The following is a 22,875-nucleotide window of genomic DNA, read 5'->3' as shown; positions in this document are numbered from 1 at the left end:
AGATTTATTTTTATTTTGTGTGCATTGGTGTTTTGCCTGAAGTGACTGTATCAGATATCCTGAAACTGGAGTTACAGACACTTACAAACTGCCATGTGGGTCCTAGGAATTGAACCCAGGTCCTCTGGAAGAGTAGCCAATGCCCTTAACCCCTGAGCCATCTCTTCAGCCCCTGATGCTTCTTTTTTCTTAAGTTTTTCGAGACAGGGTTTCTCTGTGTAGTCTTGGCTGTCCTGGAACTCACTCTGTAGACCAGGCTGGCCTCGAACTCAGAAATCCGCCTGCCTCTGCCTCCGGAGTGCTGGGATTAAAGGTGTGCGCCACCACGCCCAGCGATGCTTAATTTTAGGAGGAAAAAGGAATATAGTTTTTTTCCTAATTGACCAGAGGGCGTACATGTCTACACAGTATTCCATAATTGGGATCTTCTCCCAGCCCCTGAAGTAGTCAAATCCAAGCTGATACACTCACAGATGGTTAAGGAACTGCCAGAGCACTGCTCTACTTTAGAGCCCAGAGAGGCACCTTCAGGCATCCTCTGTGCTCTACAGAATACACTATGCCCCAAGGTTTGCATTTCTGCCAGTAACAGGTAGATGTATGTGATCCAGGGACAGAGAACCTGACCCTTCTCTACTTGCTAGAAAAGAAGGGTACTTTTGAGGGCAGAAAGGACAAGCCTGGGAAGCAAGGATGGAGAAGTGGGAAGCTTCAGAGAAAAGACATTTCAGCCACTTTTGTGCAGAGGGGGCCAGACCTCCCTCTGCTGGGTCTTCAATCTGGGAAGACTAGGGGAGCTTGATGGTATTATAAAGTCTAAGATCAACCTGGGTAGAATTACACCTTGATACCCTATAAGGAAGGCCTTGAAGTTATGATAAAATCCCAGATTCGCAACAACTCAGCAGGGCCGGGTGTGTCATCAGCAATGAGGAATATATGAAGAGAATCTTTCTTCCCACTTGCGAAATCTGTCTGCGTGCCCCATGAATAGATATTAAAACAAGATGATAGAGGGCATTTTAACATACAGCTTAAAATTCACAGATAAACACCAGATGTCTGGACACCACAGAACTCATCAGGCAGTGACACAAAAAAATAATTCATTTGAAATGAGCCTTGTGAAAAGACCTACAAGGTAAGTAGAGGCAGACTGATGAGTGAGGCACTGCCTGCCCAGGGGAGCAGGGGACTCATAGGTTGAAATAAATTAACCTGAACACACAGACAATGTTTCTGTGCTCTTCTGTCACTAACCCAGGATACCATGGCCAAGTGAGAGAATGCTAATGCATCCATAAAGCCCATCACCGAGACAGCAGAAGACATCTTTTAGGCAGTGCTTGACATGTCATATCGTGAAGGCTCTTTCCAGCTAGTCAGGTCCTGGAGGCTGCTGACCACAAATGGCCTATCAAGTTGAACTTCTGAATAACCAACTAAGAACCATTCCACAACATAATCATTCCTCAGTATGACATATTTCCTCTATCCAACCATTAAGCAGCTGTCCTACGTGGTGACAAATTTTAAGTTACTCACAGCAATCAAGTGGGACAGCACGAGAGTGTGGAAAACCATAAGAATGGGTGCCACTTCCAGTTCTCAGGAGAGCCCACGCAGACTCTGGACTGGGCTGTTTAGTCCCTCTAAGTGTAGAGGTAAGCACCAGCATTACTAATGAGGACAGCACCTTGTGGAATGATTAGGTGTCTGGCTGGAAGGAAAGGCAGTGGTGTATGAGAGCATGCTATAGGTTCTGCAGAGCTGTTTTGCTTCCTTCCTTCTGCTTGCTGGGATTGAACCTAGGGTCTTAGACAAGTGCTTTACCACAGAAATAAAACTCCAGCTGTTAGCCAGGAGTTTTAAACTAACATTGAGGGAAAAAATATCTCAGTATCTGAGAGAAAAAGAGAAGACCAACACAGAAAGATTAACATTTAAAAGCCTTACAGCTGGGGCTGCAACTCAGCAGCAGGGTTTGCTTAGCATGGGTAAGGCCTTCAGGTTGGTACTCAATGGGAAAATAACAAAACAACAACAACAACAGAAGTACTCATAGGGGGGCCCAGTATTACCATTTCATATGCAGGAAACTATGTGTATGTGCATGTAACCTGAGTGGCTTTTATGTGCCGAATCAAAAAGAACAGCCAGTAAAAGAAAACCTTTAAAAACATAAACACAATTTGCATTTATATCTCTGAATAAAATTGGAGGCATAATCTTAAAATCAAATGGTAAGAGCAGAGAAGACACACTCCTCGAATCTCATGGTCTGTCCCTTTTCTTCAGTTAACATGGAGCTGGATTGAATTACTACATTTCACCAGTAGGTGTCGTAACCTGAAACAATACAGACTTCACTGGAGTCTCTCTGAGACTGGGGAGAACAGAAGGGGTATACTGTGTTTAGCTTAAATCCTTTGCTATGAGCTAGGCGTGGCAATGATTGGATTTGGGAAGGTGAGGCAGGAGACTGACTGACTGAGGTCAGGATTTAAGAGTTTGGTCCAGGCAATATACTGAGCATCTCAAAAGGCTCAGGGACAAGTAAAAGGAGTTTGATGCCAGCCTGGGCTACATGGAGAGACAGTTCAAGAAACAGTCAAACAAACAAAATCTCTACTGTGACTTTACTTACTGCATGCACTGCAGTCTAACACTGAATTAGCCACATAGATCTGAAACTGGAGCTTGGTTACAAATACTACTGAACAGAATCATATAAACATGTAACATAGGCTGGTATTGGTACATTCATATTTCACCCTTGACCTGTATAATGTTCTTATATTTCAAACCTATTCTATCACCAAACGATGTCTTTGAACATGTTCTGGGAGGTTTCGCTACAGATCGAGAGCATGAAGCTCTGACAGTGGACACCATGTAGAACGCACACAAACCAAACTCACCACTACTGCCACAATCTGCACAAGACAGGAGTTCTTCTGGTTTCTTTTCACGATTTGACTCTTTAGTCCCCAAACAGAAGCTACATATTGGAATGGGATCGGCACGGGGCTATGAGAAAGAGAAACAAAAACAAAAACCAAAACATAGTGTTAGCCTTCCTTTCAAAATTTAAAACAAATTATTAAATTCAAAGCGTCTTACATATTTCTTAAGGAAACCCTGATAAATTAAACAATCAAAAAGAAAATCAACATTTTCTAATAAAAATCATCATAAGTTATGTGGTAGCAAAGCCGTATCTGAATACATTTAAATGTAGTCATTAGATCCAGAAGTAACTTTTATGAATTCAGTGAATCCTAAGACCTTCAACTATCACAGAGCCTTCAGCAGGAACATTAAGGATTCATCTGTGTTCCCAAGTGTTCCCATAATCTGTATGTACAATAAACTGTTCATCTACTCAGCAACAAAGACTATGGACCTCATCTAGTTAATTAGTGAGATTATTTAACTCAGCTTTATCAAGTGTTGTGATTATTCACCTATTAAATACCGGACATGAAATGCGTGCTTCAGAGAGCCCATGAACAGAGAACGAGCAGGAGCTAAAATTCTGTCGGACTTGAGAAGATCAAAAGACTATTAACAAGACCTCTCTGGCACCAAGGGCTTCAAAGGGAAACCAGGGCACACAGAAGAGATAAACCCTCCATCTCTGACATTCACACTTTATAAAAGAAACAACAAAACATTTGTCTACCCCCTGGCACCCTTTAACTCTCTATGGCAATTGCTTTTAACAATGTGTAAATCTACATACATTCTGCGTCTCCTCGGTTGATTATTACTGCCAGCAGGGCAGACATTTCCAACCATATGAATGCAGTTCACTGTGCCTACAGAGCTACATTATCTTGAACAGCCAAAACTGTATAAAAACTAAAATTTTATTGCACATTCCAAGCCTTCTCACATGTTGTCTGCTAGTTCTTCTCTGAAGCCTTTATATGGAATGTCATGAATCAAAAATTCAGGGCAAGAAAACTCAACATAATCACAAATGTTTTTATATGTAAATCACAAACAAGATTGTGTTAGATCTAATTCTCTAAGTCGACAGCAGCACAGAATAAACCTCGTTTGGGCAACCATTCAATCCCAAATGCCTAATACGTAGCCTGGTTCACAGTAGGCTCTCAAAATATGTTTACTGGTTGAATAAATAAAGAAGCAACTGCCAGTTAAAAAGAAAAATCAGCCACTTCTTTAAGATAATATTTTGGATGGTTATAATGATTCCACAAATGTCTTGGTTCCCTCTAACAACATGCCATGAAAGTCAAGAATTCATCTTATGACCTAGCATTCACAAACAACAATTAATATGACTGTGACTTTCATCTTACAATATGAGTGTTCATTATCCTGCCCTTATTTTCAGCCGAATTTGTTCTATTAATATATGCACAGGCTTCACTTTCTGAGGGAGCTTTACAAATGGATTGTTGTAGCTCTGTTAAAAAGGCTCAGTGTGGAATATTCTGCACCAGAGAAACCAAGAGGACAAGCTACAACAAATTGGTCAGTGACTCCAGCCACAGTTTCTGAAAGGCCAGATAATCAGCACTGCGTAATTATGGATCCATAGTTATTACTTGCAACTGCTCGGCTGCAGTACCTTGGGAACACTTTTGTTCCTTTAAATAGCAATTAAAAGAACAATCTGGTTTTAAAGTGACAACGTTCCCCTGATAGATTCTGGCTAAAGCACAGTCTTTGTACTAATGGGATCCTTGCTTTCATTTGATAGAACAATGTTCAAGCCACTGCCACCACCCTAACAGTGATAAATAATTTACAAAATGTCACATATCATTCACGAAACGAAATAAATCCAAATCTGTAGCTCCATGTTTCTTTCCAGATGGATTTTTAGCTGAAAGAGAGCCATGGCCATCAGCCAGCATTCACGCTCATTTTCCATTTGTAACTAAAGGTAACACAAAGGACAAAGGTTGCTAGTAGTTCATGGCCAGAAAGACTGATGTCCCGCACACTGCCCAATAATAGAAGCAGAGATGCTATCACATTCAAGTGAACCCCACCATGCTGATGTATGCTCACAACCATTTATTTTAAGGATAACTATCTCACAATACTCTATAAAACCACTGCATTATACAGAAACGTCTGCCCTGCTGAATTATTGATAATTCAAAGCACTTTTTGCTAACCTCAGTGTAGCCGAGTCTAATTAACTTTAAAAAATTGTCACTTGTATGAAATGAAACTTGTACAGTAATGCATGTAAATGGGTCACAGAATTATTTTGATTCACTATCTTCAGATGACATATAAACTGGTTTTGTTTGTTTGTTTGTCTGTCTTGGCTTTTAAAAAATAATCCCTTAAAGTAAAATGGATTCTAGTCAGAATGAGGTCTGGTTAAATAGCAATTTGATTCCGCACAAATCTATTAACGACAAGTGATATTTAAGAACTTTGAAAACAGAAGCCCAAGGTGATCATGGCGGCACACACCTGTAATCCTACAATTTAAGAATTACAGGCAGAGAGCTGGGCGTGGTGGCGCACGCCTTTAATCCCAGCACTCGGGAGGCAGAGGCAGGCGGATTTCTGAGTTCGAGGCTAGCCTGGTCTACAAAGTGAGTTTCAGGACAGCCAGGGCTATACCTGTCTCAAAAAACAAAACAAAACAAACAAACAAAAAGAATCAGAGGTAGAAAGACTGAAATGACTTCAAAGTTAGCTTTAGTTTCAAGGCTAGCCTGTGCTACACAGTAAAGCACACGCAATAGTTCCCTTAAAAGAAAACCAAAACCAAATCCAAACCACCTAACTTTTTTTGGAAATTCTTTTTCGAGACAGGGTTTCTCTGTGTAGTCTTGGCTGTCCTGGGACTCACTCTGTAGACCAGGCTGGCCTCGAACTCAGAAATCCGCCTGCCTCTGCCTCCTGAGTGCTGGGATTAAAGGCGTGCGCCACCACTCCCGGCTTTAATTCCTTTCTTTGCTCTCTGGGGCGGGGTGGAGGGTTGCTGGCAGCAACATAGCCATCTTGGTGGGTAAAGTGGCTACACAAGCAGAACAACTCTAGTTCCGTCCTGGGAGCCCACACAAATAGACAGAAAGGGAAAGTGACTCGAGTATTATTTTCTGACCTCTAGGGTGCATAAACAATAGAGTAATAAATATTTGAAAGAAAAAAGCAAAAGGAATCTCATAATGGCATCTAACTTGTTGGTCAAATTTTCTATGATGTTTGGTTCTGCTGAACTCATGTTAAGCCTAAAACAACATTCAGGGAGTGGTGATGGTAAGTAATGAGCTGGCTCTGTTCTGTAAGCCCCTTTCCTGCCTCGGCCAAGCAGTGGCACTTAGGCAGCAGGGAAGCCCCTCCTCCCACCACCTCAGTTACTCACCAAGCGGGTATGCCACATTATCCCTACTTTACCTAGGAACCTGAGGGTGTGAGTGGTTAGGGAAATTCTGTAAACTTGCACGGGTCCCAGTGCAGTTCTGAATCACTCCAAGTCTGTGTCCCTAGGGCCAAGTGCTCAACCTCACATTTCCCTCCATGACTCTCTCAGAAAAACAGAGGACTGAAATTTATCTTTCTATCAGGAGCAACACATTTATTGATGTGTTTAGCACCTCTTCAATCCACTTTCTTCCACCACCAATAGGATGTTCTGAAAGTACTTAAAAGGAAATCTATAATGCTATATTGTTACTAGTCACAATGGGATTACTTCTGTAACCAATATGGGACTAAGACCATGTGCCTCCAAGTGGTTCCATAAAGCGCTTAGGACAGCCATGCCATTCTTGGTGAATCTACTAGTAAGAGAACAATTAACGCAACTTTAAATTGAAGAATTCTTTATTAAACAATGTCCCTGGTCTCTTCAAAAGATATACATGGAGACTAAATATAACCCATGATCCTTGGTTGGATTAGTGGTTTTAAAAAGAGATTGATTTATTTATGTGTATGAGGGTTTGTCTGCATGTATGTATGTGTAACGTGTGTGTTTGGTGTTTTAAGGCTGGAAGAGGGTGCTGGGTGCCCTGCAACTACAGCTACAGGAAGCCGTGAGGCAGCACATTACTGCTGAGTACCAGACCTGAGCCCTCAGCAAGTACTCTTAACTGTGAGGCATTTATCTAGCACCCTAATTCTTGAGTCACAATAAAGGATTTTTCTGGGATAATTAGGTAACGTGCACTAAATACAGAGTAATACATAAGCCAGATGTCAACTTAAGTGAACATATTATGATCATGTTGAGCCATGGCCAACAAGCACCGTTTTAGAGATATGAGCAAATACTTAAAAAGTGTCATGGTATGTCCGTAACTCTCAAATGACTCTGAAAACACCACTACACCTAAATCCAGTAAGGTGTCTGGCTATGCAGCAAAGTGCCCGGCTGGCCATCAACATGAAAGGCACACACACACATTCCACATCACTCTGTCCATTTCCTGCCATTTCCAACATTTTCAAGTCTAGAATCATCAACATCTTCACGTATGGGGGTGGGGAGTATTCCACTCTCAAAAGAAGTCCATTGCAAAGTATTAACCACATGGGTTATAAGCATCAGAGAATAGAGTACTATAACAATCCAGTCACTGATTCACAGGAAGTGTTGAGGACAGACAACCGTACTCATTTAAAGAGAGAGAAGATAGTACCAAAATCACAGTGGATAAATGATCCACTTTCTTCAAAATTAAATTAACAGGGGGCAGAGGAAGCAGGTGAGCAAGACTTGGAACTTAGAAGACTGAAAGAAAAACCAGGCAACTGTAATGTGTAAGCTCCATATGTCAGACTGTCCTTAAACTCTGTATATAGCTCAGGTTGGCACCAAACTAACTATCCTCCTGCCTTGACCTCCAGAGTGCTAAATATGTACCACCCTTTGACCTTATGCCTTGCTCTTGATCATGACTTTAACTGTAAATATTGTTTTTAAAAGTTAGCTGGGTATGGTGGGGCCTGATTTAATCCTGGCCCTAAGGAAGCATAGACAGTTGGATCTCTGTGAGTTCCAGGCCAGCCTGTTCAACATAAGAAGTTTCAGGACAGCCAGGGAAGGAACTGAGGTGTATACTCTAACTTTGGGAGGTGGCAAGCTGGGTATTTTCTTGCAGGTAGAAGGTTAGACTCAGTGGCTCCTGGGCACAAAGCACAGACCCCAAAGCAGAATAGAAAAATGTTACAGCTGTGCTCTCTAGCAAAAAGACTCACAATTGCTCTCCCTGTCGTTAACACACTTCTTGAGATTATGGTGCAAAAAAAGTAACCTAAGGTTTAGGGAGATGGCTCAGTGGGTAAGCTGCTTGCTATGCACTTTTGAACACCCCAGTTTAAATCCCTAGAAGCCATGTAAAACCGAGATGCTGACAGTCCTTGCTAAGATGGGAGGCGGAATGAAGAGAATCCTTAAAAGCTTGCAGGCCACTCACAGTTCATACATCAGAGAGAACCTAGGGCTAGTGAACTAGCCCAGCGTGTCAAAGCACTCATTGCCAAGCTTGCTAACCTGAATGCAGTCCCAGAAAGCCACATGGTGGACAGAGAAAACTGACTGTTACAAGTTGGTCTCTGACTTTCACACACCCATCATGGCACACAACTGCACGCACACACAAACACACAGACACACACACACCACAGAATGATAATGAATGACTAACATCCAAGGCTGTCCTCTGACTACCACATGCAGCCTGTGGCATGTGCTCACTGCATGCACATGCATATATACACACAAAGATAAATACATACACAACCATATGCATAACATAAATTTTATCAGTTTAACCAATTTTAAGGTGCCTTCATTGGCAACAGTCATAATTTTGTAGAAACATCACTACATCTATTTGTATAGTATTTTCTATCTATCAAACTGATATTCTACACATATCAAACTCTGTTATATTCCTCTTTTTCTTTTCACTACTGTATTTGTCTTTATTTCTAACTTTATTAATGCTTTACCCAATTTTCCTACATTCACTTTATATCCTTATCTCTGCCACCCTCCCAACCCCCTCCTCCACTCCCCAGGAGTCTCCCCTCCCTAGCACATCAAGTCCCTATAGGACTAGGCACATCCTTTCCCACTAATGTCAGACAAGGCAGCCCAGGTAGAGGAACAGATTTCACAGACAGGCAACAGTTTTAGGGACAGCCCCTGTTCCAGTTGTTGGGGGACCCACATGAAGACCGAGCTGCCAGCCACAAGTGTCCAAGCTAACTGACTCTGCTGGTCGTCCTGTGGAGTTCCCGTCCCCTTCAGTCGGGCCCTATGGATGACCACGGAGGCCTTTCTCCACTGCAATTTTTTTTTTTTTTTGAAACTATCATACTCAAGGCATTTGAGCATCTTTGGGACCTCTGAGCTAAAAAAATAAAATAGCTCTCTTCCTAGGAAACGCTCTTAAAACCCAGGACCATGATGTAAGAAGTGTCATTACTCTTGTTAGTTTAAGATACTGTACAAAAAGAAATCCAAGACTGTACACTAGAGCAGAATCAGAGGTACCCGTGCTCACATCCTCTTCCTGACAATGTCAAATTAGGGTGTGTGTGTGAGAGAGAGATAAGCTATTTCTATAGCCTATGTACACAATCAGGATATATGTCAAGGGCTCTCTTTCTGTAAGCCGTGTGGATCTGAGCCTTCTCTGATGTCCTTTAAACTACTAGAAAACACTCTCGGTGATCCGAATCTTACAGATGAAAGGTCCCATACTCTGTGTGTATTTACTCAGACTTGCATGACTGGAAAGACTGGAAAGAGATTTCAGTATGTTCCTTGAAGCTCTGAGTTTGTAAAAGCATACAATGTGTGCAGGTTGTCCAGTTCTAGGATGGCTCAGAGGTAAACGGCGATTGAGTATGGAAAGTACTATAAGGCTGACTTAAATATTGCCTTATTTATTACCCAATTCACTCTGGTTATAAAGACTTAACAGCTTCAAGCCTTTTATCAATATTAGCACAAATCAATTGCTATGAAATTTTAATAATTATTTTAAATTATTCTAGAAAAGAATTTGATTCTCTCAGTCCCTGTGATGAGTATTAATTTTACAGGACTTCTTTTAAAAGAATCGCCTTAACCAGTGATCATATGAACAAGGTAGGAAGCACCTCAACCAAAAACGCAAGTTTTTAAAAGCTATTTAATAAAGGAAAACTCAGAAGAAAAAAAAATACTAGCAGAAGGGAACAAATATACGGAATATATGAACCAACTTAAAAAATCTTAAATGAAAAACACTTAGCCCAAGCACCTTTTCCCGGCCACTAACTGGAGAACAGTTTGTAATTGGAGAGTGTCTGTACTTAAGCCAGGTGATTCAACCGGTTCTCTAAATCTCCCCGTTCATCCAAGATCCCTCCACAATGCTTTCTCTGGCCCTGCTCCAGCCGCGCTGATCTCTGGAGTTGGGTCCTGCTTTACTGCTTACCATAAAGTTCTGCGCATGTGCGCCTCTGGCCTCAACCATGCTCAGTCTGTTTCCCGGGGAAAGTCAATGCCACGAAAACTATCATCCAAGAATTCTGGTCAGACAGCTCCGAGCCCTCCCTGACATGGTCAGTCCTGTGTGGCATATGGAGTTGGATTTAGGTGTCACGGTACCAGACGACCTGCACTGACTGCCCACTGTCTCTAAAGCTATTCACTGGCCTGGCGTAGAACCTTCCTCACCTTGCTTTGCTGCACTGTTGAGCACGCATCTCTAGGCAGTGCCTGACTGGTTCTGCTTCTATCCCTAAAGCTAAAGCTTAAGCTTCTTCACGCGGAAGGCCCACTTGATGACAGCGCGGCCACGGGGTGTTTGGTGAACCACTGAGCGAGCACAGCTGCGACTGGGAACTGTTCCTCCTTCTCAGGTTCCTGACCACCAGTGCCTGCTTTCAAATATCTTTAATGACTACAAGCACTTTGAGTAAGGCAAGCAGCAGTGGTGAGGTGTGTTCATCATTTATTGAAGGTGTTTATTTACCATCACACATATAATAAATGATACTTATGTTTACCTGGGCATATACTTCCCTAGGCATAATCTGACAAGACAAGGTTTAAAGTTTTAAAGCCACCCGAAGAAAATTTACCCTCCTATCATCATGAATATTAACTTTTAGGAATCACCCAATTAAAACCCTGTGCTGTTTTTATATTATGCCAATTTGGACATGGGGGAGTACTGGGGAGACCCAGAGAGAATGGGTTAAATATGATCAACATACATTGCATTCATGCAATGAAAAACATACAAAATAAGTACATATATAGTGCACACACGCTATGGAGCCAGGTCTGATGGCCAGTCTACAGTGGTGAAGCATCCCTCTCCAACATGAGGGCCAGGAAGGAGAAAAGCTGAGCCGCTGAGAGAGATGGAAGCAGCAGTGTCAGCAGCAGGCAGACCCTAGAGTACAATCCCTCCATCTTTTCTTGTTTTTGTGGCCACATGGTATATCTTAGGCTGGCCTTCATCTCCTGATCCTCCTGCCTCTAACTGCTAGAATCATATCAATCATCAATCAATCAATCAATCAAATCAATCAATTTATTTATTTAGCGAGACAGGGTCTCACTGTGTAGACCAGGTTACTCAGAGATAGGTCTGCCTCTACCTCCCAAGTACTTGGATTAAAGATGTACTCACTGGCTCAATCTATTTTAAAAGTACTTTATATACATATTTTAAACCCACATCGGTTTAAATACATACATCGGTGCTTTGTGACTGATAATGTGTTACTGTCAAAACTTTATACCTGTCAGTGCAGTGACAACACAGGTTGACAATGCTCCTCTTGTCAACTTAACATTTTTCTGCCACTTCAGTACTGGGTGTGACATTTATCTAATAAAGAACTAAGCTTCATTTCTTATCACTTAGCCACTTACTCAACTGATGTCTGTTGTAATAGATTGAGCTCAGCCCTGCACACTTGGGACTTCCCTCTGAAGTAATATGCCTAACACAGTCTTTGGGAACACACAAACTCTGAAAGACTTCTTGTGATGACCTGAAGCGTCTTCTTTCTTCTGAGCTGCTCACACTGCCATGGGTCAGCAGCTGTGGTCAGTGCAGCCATGGGTCAGCAAGCAGGTTTGGAGGCCAGCACCCATTAAAGCAGCAGGGGCTACTTCAAACCCTTCTGGGCAGAACAGAACTGTTCATAACATGCATGTTGTATTTTCTCCCTGTTCATATACCCTTTGTTAAAGTGGAAGTCTTTCCTCGAGATTCATGAATTTGAACCTGAATAGATGCTAAGTAATTTTTCCCGGGAGGTAATTGGAGACACACTCACTACAAGATGTTCCACGGGAAACAGTTTCATCTTAATTTTACTCTCGCTCTATGGATTTCCACTGTCTCACCTCTCCTGCTCATTATGCTTCTCGGTGGGTAATTGGTTCTGTGAGAGAGCAGTGTATCATCCCCCCAGCTCTGTGGATTGGCCTTCTTCATCACTCTGAGCACAAGGATTTATGGTTGGTAATGTACAGAGATCTTGAATGTGATGGTTGTATTTTAGCTCCTTGTCACAGTGATGAGCATTCTCAGTATTTAAAAGCAGCAGCAACAACAACAAACCCTAAGCCTAGTAAAACAAGCATTTGAAGTATTTCTGCATATATGCATAAAATATTATCCCTTTCCCCCTTCATTTAGAAGCAAACTCGTATCAATGACCACATACTACGGGGGATGCCTTGGATCAAGGGAGCTTCAGAAGCAAGACACAATAGGAGCTCAGCCACAAAGGAGCGAGAAGTGAGGGGCAGTCTAAGAACATCAGCCCGCTCACCAACTGTGTGCAGCTAATTGAAATGCTCACACTGTATCCTGGAGTCTAGAACTTGTTCTAATTAGGCAGGTGTACCATTTATAAGCATGCTGATTAAGGAGAGTGATTCTACTGGAAGAAAACAAATCTAATCCTGCACACTGAGCTTAACAAAAACCTCTCACTGTAAGATGAAGCCGACACATTTTGAAAAAATGACAACGAAATAATTAGTTTCCCCGGGGCCTTCAATTTCTTATCTGGACAGGGCCTTGGCTTTTAAGATTGCATCTGAACAGCTCTCTTCCACCCCTGCCATTAGAAACTGCAGATATTGCATTTATCTTCCTAAGAGGGATCAAAGTCTGATTCAACACAGCTGGAAATTCAACATACGGTTACAGGAAGACTGTTGAAGATTTACAAACTGTTCTCGTTGGCAGGCACATCACAACATTAGAACTATAAACTCCACATTTATATTATATTAGCACTATAATTTGAGATTTAGAAAAACAGAAAGTTCAAATAAACTTACAATGAAGTATCACAAGTCCTTAGTTTTTGCTAAAAAAAAAAAATTAATTAATTAATTAAACACGTCTCCCAAGTGACTGCCAGTCTCAGTGGTTAAAGAGATTGGCAAAAGCAAAATCTAGACTTTGAAACCATTGTTTCTTTAAAAATAAGAAAACTGACAGGAGGTGGGGCCTGGTGACTCCTGCCTGCCACCCCCACTTTAAGAGCACTGCCAAAAGTCTGAGTCTAGACTGGGCTAAAGAGTGAGGGTCAATCTCAAGGCAAACCAAAACAGGCAACAAAGAAGAAGAAATCCTGTCCTAAAGAGGAACTAGGGGCGTCAGCAAAGCACTGTGCAAGAACACGTTTGATTTGCAGCCCCTCATAAAAATGAAGTGGGTTCTGGTGGCCTCAGCTTGTAATCTTAGGGCTAGGGAGGTGGAGACAGTTGTTGGAGTGTGCTGGTCAGCCAGTCTAGCCTAATTTGTAAGCACCAAACAGTCAAAGACTGTCTCAAAGGAAGTGGACGACATTTCTGAGGATGACACCTGAGGTTATCCTCTAGTACATATGCGTGTGCGAGAACACACGCGTGTGCGCGCGCACACACACACCCATACCCACACAGGGGACACAAAAAAGTAAAAACACTGCTACTGGGGCAGGGGAGATAAAAAAGTACTAACTTTTGAAAACTTTTCCTAAGCAAGGCCAGTGCACAGTAGCAGTGGAGAAATGAAAAGACAGCCATACTGCACATCAGAAAAGTATGCGATGGCTACCATGTTGTCGATGGAGTTGCCTATCTGCCAGAGAAAAGGATGGCTTCTGCAATTCCCACTTCGATATAAGTATGGCCCTCAACCTTGCATAGATGTACTCTGCTGCAAAGAAAAACGTGAACCAACTGCTAGAGGTTGGCACAGGCAATATTATTTATACCCAATAAATAATACCCAAAGCTGGAAACAGAATCCAGAGGTGACATACCGAACATTCTCCTATAGCAACACCACCCTCAACAGTTCTTCACATTCGGAGACCCGGAGGCAGGGAGACACAGTGCGGTTTACTGCGGATCCACAGTCACCTGGCACAGTGGAACTAACTGACGCTCTAAGGGTTTGCCCTCCCAGAAGAACTAAGAGTAGCATAATTCTATCACCACACTTATATCTCAGCCACCCTCTGCGCACACAAACCATCCAGCAGTCTGCGTTTCTAAGTCTCTGCCTATTTTGCTTTTGTTTTCCTTGTTTCCTCTGCCCTTTCAATTCCAGTATTCATCATAAGCAGGGAGACTAGAGTTGCTTGGATAATTACTACCCAAATGTCAGAGCTCAGACCTTGTTTGTGTGTGCAGCAGCTTCACCCCTAGATCATTGTTGTGGTGTCAAAGTTCCAGATCCACTAATGCTTTGGGCCACACATTGTTCTGGGACCAAAGCATCACTGCCAGGAGTCAGAAGAGCCACACAAGCCCATCACCCTTCTCTACGAAGCTACAGCATAGCTAGCGGTCATCCTCAGAAATGTGTCCACTTCCCTTGAAACAGACTTTCATTGGTTTGGCGCTCACCAGTTAGACTAGACTGGCTGAGGAATAGATGGGTCACACAGGACAAGCTTCCCTGCCAGGTCAGGGATTTTCCAAGCTCAACTTCCTGGAGCATATACAAGGCCACCAAAACAATAGGAAGAAGAAATAAGTAAAATTTCTGATATTCTGTAGTAAGACCAATACTTACTACACTCCGCCTCCCCCAGGATTACAGCAGGACTACACTGCCCACCAGGGCACATAATTACTTCTAAGTTCATATGTCACTGGAACTTGGGATGTTCATACTGCTGCACACACAAAGGTGCATTTTATATATGACAATAACATGTAGAACAAAGTTTTGCTTCAATGAAGGTTCATCACCCATCTCCCCTCAGGCTTCCTGCTTCTCACCCACGTTCGTGCCCCTCCTCACTATCAGCCTCTACTTTCATCTCTATTATCATCTGTTAATTTGGTACATTTTATATAATGGAGCCTGAGAATTGCTGTGTATAGGGTTCCTTCCCACTTCTATGCTTTTGAGATTGAGATTCTCATAGACTATTGTTATTAGCATCCACAATTATTCCACCTCTGAGTAGTCTTTATTGGTAAAGGCTACTGGAATCTTCCTTAATATAAAGGCTGTGTTGTCAGTCTCACAGAGGTGACTTAGTCTCTCTAAAGTAGATTGGCATTTCTTTCTAGTTAACAGTTAAAACAAAACTGTTAAAATTCCTCTTCCCCCTCCTTTTCCATTTTGTTATTTTTTTTTGAGACAGGGTTTCTCTGTGTAACCCTGGCTGTCGTGGAACTCACTTTGTAGACCACGCTGGCCTCAAACTGACAGAGTTCCACCCGCCTCTGCCTCCTAAATGCTAGGGAAAGGTGTGTGCTACCACAGCCTTGCCATCTTTCTGAGATTATTTTTTATTATCAGCAGACAAGGTGACATTACGTAGTTGAGACTGGCCTACAAGCCATAATCCCCCTGCCTCGGTCTCCTGAGTGCTGGGATTACAGGCATGTGTGGGGAGCGGGTGTGGCGGCAGTCCCAAAGGCGCCAGGGACTGCAGCTAAGTCATATGACTTGCACCTGACTTCCTCATATAAGCCACAAACATCTTGAGAGCTGCGCAGGTGTACCAGGATACTGGTGAATCCATTTTGATGGAGATATGCCCCTGCTGCCCTGATTAGCTGAAGCTGCGTGCCTGGTGAAGTGGCGTGGCCTGCTGTGTGTGGATGGGAACTGAGAGTATAAAAGAGTGAGAGGCCCAGGGTTCAGGGGAGATATAAAAACAAGGGAGATATAAAAACAAGGGAGATATAAACAAGGGAGAGATATAAACAAGGGAGATATAAACAAGGGAAATATAGAGAAAGAAGAAACAGGACTGAATAAACGTGTGCAGAAGGATCCTGTAGCAGCGTCGTTCTTCCTGGCCAGTTGAGCGCGTGCAACAGTTGGTGCCGAAACCCGGGAAAAGAAACATCTTCAGGCAAGAGCGAAGACCCCCTGCTACAGGGAGGATTCAGAACTGCATCACTGGGAAGGAGCGGTTAATAAAGTGTTCCCGTAAAACAGACTGTTGAGAAGGATCCGGCGTGGATTCAGAACTCTTCAGCTGGGGAACGGTACTGATGAAGAGAAAGAAGAAAGATGAGGACGGAATAAACTGCTGTTAGAAGGACTGGTGGTCGCGTCGTTCTTGCTGGTCGAGAGCAGGCGCGACAATTGGTGGCCCGTACGGGGAACCGACTCCCCCACCGAGTTCAGAACTTTCAGCAGTCAGTGGTTGCCGGCAGGGTAAGTTCACGGTGAGTGAAACTTGTGACCCCAGGAGTTTGGGAAGGACCTCGATAAAATAGAGGTGAGCATAAAGTTGCCAGGAAGTAGGCACAAAGTAACCCAGGAGTTTGGGAAGGACCTCGGATAAAATAGAGGCAAGCATAAAGTTGCCAGGAAGCAGGCACAAGGTAACGAAAGGTTCCCGGCTTTGGGACAAGTTAAGGTTCCCGGCTTTGGGACAAGTTAAGGTTCCCTGTTTGGGGACAAGTTAAGGAACTATGATAACCTCAGTGTAGTGATCAATAGATCCTCGCTGAGTAGTTATGCTTTTTTCTCCCGTTGACCCTTTGTGGGTAGGTCTGATAGTTTTGGTCTTGTTTGTTCTGATATATGGACTCTGTTACTGTTTGAAACTGTGTGTAGAGGCAGTCAAGACAGGTCAGAAAATCCTTATAGAGCAACAAGAAAGTATGTTGGAAGAGAAGGGCTTAAAAAGAAAAAGGAAAAAGAAAGGAGACGCAGTGTTATCAGGTGGACAGAAAGGACAAAATAAAAGAGCTGAGGCGGAGGAGGAAGGCGAATTAGCTTCTGCGTCCTCTCCCTATGCCTCCTCAGCAGCCACCTATAGGTGGACCTTCTGTCCAGAGATTTGGCGTATTGACTCCCCAGATGGACACACAGGTGATTGAGGTTATGGTCTCATTACCACGAGGTATTGTGTCCATCTCCCCTGGGGATCGACCAGATCAGGTGTTGATGTGGGCGAGAGGGTCTGTTTGTGTGTTTCCACAGGACCAGACAGAACCTCTTTGGGTACTGGAGAGATTGGTGAGACGCTGCAAGAATGAGGCTCCTGATCCAGTTGCCCCTGTGGATGTGGTGGATGATCCCACAAGCACAAACGATGGAGCCGAGATGAGAGATCCTTTCGGTGTTCCAGAAGCCGATACCAGCTCGACATGACATTCAAATTTTTCCATGCCTTTTTGATCCCTGAATTCCCCTTAAAGAGATAGCCCCTCTGGCTATCTATCCCTTGCTTCAGGGAAGATGAGCGGGGATGAGAGCCCTGGGATGTATGCTTGTTATAGTGTGTGTGTGTTTTGTGTTTGGCACATGTGTTAGGTGCAGAGTGTGCGGCCCGCACTTTCGCCATGGTAGCGTAGGCTTTTGCTGCAGTGGAGGCGGGACAATCTCCTCAGATTCGGTTTGCCGCTCTAAAAGAAATTATGCTGCGTTATGCCATGGGGTGCAAGGCTAAGCACTGCACAGAGGATAGCTTGCTGTTGGCATCCTGTGGAAGGCACGTCTGATTGCATGAAGGTTCAGTGTCCTAGTTCCCTTCCCCCAGGAAAAACGACACGGGAGCTGGCCAAGACCTCTCTGGGTGATGAGCCTAAGGGATGGTTTTGTGTAGGGCCCCTATGCTTGCACACTGGGGATCAGACCTCTACCTTCACCCATGAGGCTTGCTTGCAGCAATTAAGATCTGGCCATAGATTAATCAACATCCTGGCCTTTTGATGCACCTGCCACAAGCAAAACACAATCTCCCCAGGAGTGGCTTGGCATGATTGAGAGGTAGTCAGTGATAAGACTCCCTGGGCATGTCACCAACCTAAGACAGGGATCAAACCAATGCTGTTTGTCACCCAAGAACGGGTAAGGGGCATGACTACGGGGGGCTATCTACAGACATTCTCTCTGCCAAAAAAGAAAAAAGGGGGAATTGTGGGGAGCGGGTGTGGCGGCAGTCCCAAAGGCGCCAGGGACTGCAGCTAAGTCATATGACTTGCACCTGACTTCCTCATATAAGCCACAAACATCTTGAGAGCTGCGCAGGTGTACCAGGATACTGGTGAATCCATTTTGATGGAGATATGCCCCTGCTGCCCTGATTAGCTGAAGCTGCGTGCCTGGTGAAGTGGCGTGGCCTGCTGTGTGTGGATGGGAACTGAGAGTATAAAAGAGTGAGAGGCCCAGGGTTCAGGGGAGATATAAAAACAAGGGAGATATAAAAACAAGGGAGATATAAACAAGGGAGAGATATAAACAAGGGAGATATAAACAAGGGAAATATAGAGAAAGAAGAAACAGGACTGAATAAACGTGTGCAGAAGGATCCTGTAGCAGCGTCGTTCTTCCTGGCCAGTTGAGCGCGCAACAGGCATGTGCATTTTTATACTAGTATTTTTACAGTCATACAAAAATGCATTTTTATTTTTACAGATTATTTAATCTGCATAATGTAGAACTGCTAACTTAACAGGATAAAGGTTTAACATACCAGAATTGCCTTACTAGATTGGTTGATAAAGGGGAGGAAATGGCCAATACACAGTGGGCGGAGATAGTTTGTACTAGGAAGCACAGTATGTTATCTCAGAAACCTAACAGTAGAGATGCCACGAGATTAGGAATAATGAAGGGGGCGTGGGTTCTCTGCACACTCAGTTCAGAACCAATGTAGGTGGTTGACTAGAGGTATGGACACAAAGACCCAACTGCACTGTTGAATGCCCTGGTTTTTGAGGTTGACACCCTAGGAGACATCTTTAAAGGCTTTCTTGGATGGCTGTTGGAAAGTCCAGTAAAGCAAACAAATAGAGCAGTGTAGCCGTTCAGTTAAGGTCAAGGTCGGGACTAGGACATGACAGTTCTGACAATCCACCCTTGCAAGACCTAGAAAGGACATAGTCTCTGAAGCTATTAGGATGATCGTCAGGATGCTTCTAGCCTCTTGGCTTTATTTGTTAACTAAGGTGTGACAGAGTGGAACTGATTGCTTTTGAAGTTATGCTAAGTCTGACCTTGGTTACAATATGAATTCCAGCACACTTGGCTTGGAAGCAACATTTTCTGCTTTTTCAGAGACCAAGCTAAACATACATTTCTCAGTCAAAAGGCCCGGTAGGTAATCCGATCTGAGCAGGGATACTTTAACCCACGGTCAAATAAAAAGCATGATTGCCTTTTTCCACACACAGCCTAGGCTAGGCCAATTACTCATGAATATAACTTTTCAGACATTACATAATTTCACACAGACTTGCTTCTGGTGCCTGCCAAAGAAAACAGCCATTTGCATCACTAGGAATAAATCTACACTTGATGAGAGATGAAAGTTACAAACATGAGACAGCAAAACTCTGCCCTCCTCTTTCATGCCACCCTCCTGTATGATGTTACTAATAATTTTAATTTTTAAAAATCAACATTAGTGAGACAGAATGACATGAGCTGTAAAATCACATGAGCCAAGGGAAAATGAGGTAAATTCAAATGTGTATGCCCCAAGAAGGGTGGCAGCCTCGAAGACATGACCAATGACACAAGGAAGCAGAAAAACCAAGCCTTACTTAACCACAGGACATAGGCGCTCGCGCTCAAGTGCCGCCCCCCCCCCCCATCTCTAGGCACTGGTGTGCTACACCATAGTCCTATTTTTTAAAGTATCTTTTTAACTTGGGAGATTTTTCATATAGCTCAGGCTGGTCTCAAACTTGCTACACAGCCAGAACTGTTTTGAAGTCTAGATCCTCCTGTCTCCATCTCCTCCCATCTCCACCCTACAAGGGCTAGATAGAATTAGGGTATGCACCTTCATCCCCAGGTTATTAGTACTGTTTTTAAAAGATTCTGTCCTCCTAATCTAAAACTCTAAAACTTATTGAGGCCAAAAACTGACTTGACAGCTAAGAGCACACATTCCCCTTACAACAGACCTGCACTTGGTTCCCAGCACTCCGGTTTCTTGGCTTACAACCACTTCAGCTCCAGGAAGGATCTGCTGCCCTCTTCTGGGCACTGTGGGTACTGGGAAGCATATGTGGGCATGTATTCTCACACACATTTATATACATAAATAAACAAAAATAAATCTTAATTTAAAAAATGCTTAGCTGATATATCCCTGGTAAATGAGAATTAATTTATTTGAAATTAATTCATGAATATCCACATTTAATATTTTTAAATACAAGTAACAACACTAGCCTGTTATACTATTTTAACAATGAACTAGTTGGCTTAGATTGTCATCAGCAAGAACAAGCAATAGAATACTTATATGTCATAAAAATAAGAAAACATGCAATAAGCCATTCCAACTAATAACTGAAGCTATGGGATTCCACAGGCATATGTATAAACTCACATCTTGTTTGCAGGCCCATTCCACAGTCATTTTTAGGATGTCCTTTTAATAATAGATTTTTCTTCAACTTACTTGAAACTGGCTGTATGAATGGCTGCTTTTGAAATTTCCCCAAGGAAAATATATTACCACCACCACCACCCAAAAGCATGCAAGTGCCTGTGCACTTGCATACAGCATTCTTGTGCTTTTCAAAAGATCAGACCACGGATACTAGACTGGAATAGTGGGCAAAAACAAGTGCCTCACTACTTTTGGGCAAACACTAGTCTTGATGCTAAGTGTTCAAATTTATTTCGTGTTTCATATTTGATATAGGTTTTTTTTTTCATTTTCTAAAAAGAGGTATATTTTATAATTCTGGATGATAACCACAGAAGGTTGTGTATGCATTTATATGTAACTTATATACATGTATATTAAGAATAATGTGGGGGGGGCTTGCTTTGCTCTCTTTCTCAATAATAAAAATAATATCTAATGTTTATTGCATGTCCATCCTGTGGCATTAGAGGTTAAATTATTTTAAAACTACAACAGTGATAGATGTTCCTATAGCCTTAGTCTTTCTGAAGAGAGCCTGAGCACAGGAGGGCCCTCGGGCATGGAGGAGCCAGAAGAGGTAAGGTCTAGGGGATGTGTAGCATCTAGGTGACCAACAACAATCATCCTGAAGTGGAAAGATGCTTATCAGGGGAAGAAACTAAAGGTGTGGAGGACGTCGTCAATGCAGTAGACAGGGCTTAAGAAAATGATGTTGTGTTGTTGGGGAGGCTCAGAATCTAGCTACAGAGAAAAGGTGGAGCCTGCACAGGTGTTGGAGATGAGAGGAGCCAGGGGTGGCTGCTGACAACCTCACACAAGGTGAAGCTCCTGGGAGAGCAAGAAAGGGCGTAAGGCTTAGAGTTCATGCAGGCATTCTAGGAGCTTAAAGAAGGCAAGCAGCAGGCAAAGCAGGGAGGCCTGCTCCCTGAAGCTACAGAGCTTGGGAACTTCTAGGAATCCTAGAGAGTGATATTATCCAGAGGAAGTCAGCCTGCTCACTTGGAGAGGTACTCTACAGTGTTCAGAAAAAGTACCCTGGTAGGAAGCTTGCTTGCTTCTCACTCAGTGCAGAGAATTGCTCAGTAATTGCTGCTCATGATCACCACAGAGACTGTAGACATTTTAACACTGTGGGGATCTATGTCTTGAAATTTTTATTAGTATTTAGATAGGCTCTAAGCAAAGTTCTCTACCCATGTCATCAGAATAAAGATGATAATTTTCCAAAGAAATCCTGTTATTATCTCCACTAAGCCAGTTTTCTTCTATTAGGATGTACATGTAAATAATTGATAGTTATCTAGAATGGTTAACACATGAATTGTCCTAAAGACATAGCTAGTTTTCTTAACAGTGCAGATCATAATATTCCTAACAGCTTTTCTCATGTAGAAAAAGGAATAAAATACCAAGATTTATAGATAAGTCCGACTTTAGCCGTTTATTGATTTAGCTTTAGGAGCCTTTCACAACAGAGTCCTTTTAACTGCATACAGCCAGGGCATGTGTCTAATCAATACTGAACATCTACCTTGCAGTTGGGGTTCATGAATTAATCAACAACTGCTCAAACTCAAAACCATCAGGCAAAACCCAGCAGTGACCTACATCTCTGAACACACTGAAACCAATGAAACAATGTTATCACCTGTAACAACAAGTCCGATCGCTCTCAAGGGCTAAAACTGAAACTAACTGGAAGTCTCTCCACAGGAGTTATTTATGTCATGCTATCTCTTTCTAGAAAGGACCATAAGCTAGCACTAGGGTCCTTCCAAATGGTCTATCCTGTGTGGCTGAATATAGCCTTATCCTGTAATGCTATAAACTAAGGGATTACAGCAAACGTGGTGTGCGAGGATAACATGGCTTTCCAACCTCTATTCCACACTCAAATGACTGGGTCCACTAAGCATTCCCACTTCCTCAAGAAAAAAAAATGGTGGGTAAACAGAAATCTGTCCAGGAGAGCTGCAGACTGTATAAGAAGGCTGTGGTTCTAGTAATGGTCATTTGATGGTGATTACAGACACTTTG

General features: G+C 42.9%; 1 protein-coding gene across 11 annotated transcripts in view; it reads right to left on the bottom strand.

Annotated features, from left to right (window-relative positions):
- The window catches only part of Kat6b (K(lysine) acetyltransferase 6B), a 173,263-nt gene that overhangs the window by 59,695 nt on the left and 90,693 nt on the right, over nucleotides 1–22,875 (bottom strand). For all 11 annotated transcript variants that reach the window (XM_006519265.4, XM_006519264.4, NM_001205241.1 and 8 more), the window contains one exon: nucleotides 2,922–3,030. In XM_006519265.4, coding sequence (XP_006519328.1) covers nucleotides 2,922–3,030 — 109 coding nt within the window. The remainder of the gene's footprint in view (nucleotides 1–2,921; nucleotides 3,031–22,875) is intronic.

Source organism: Mus musculus, chromosome 14, assembly GCF_000001635.26.
Source record: "Mus musculus strain C57BL/6J chromosome 14, GRCm38.p6 C57BL/6J".
In the NCBI taxonomy this organism is placed as follows: domain Eukaryota; kingdom Metazoa; phylum Chordata; class Mammalia; order Rodentia; family Muridae; genus Mus; species Mus musculus.
Note: the sequence above shows the minus strand (reverse complement) of the source record. Positions and strands in the feature narration are given on the sequence as shown.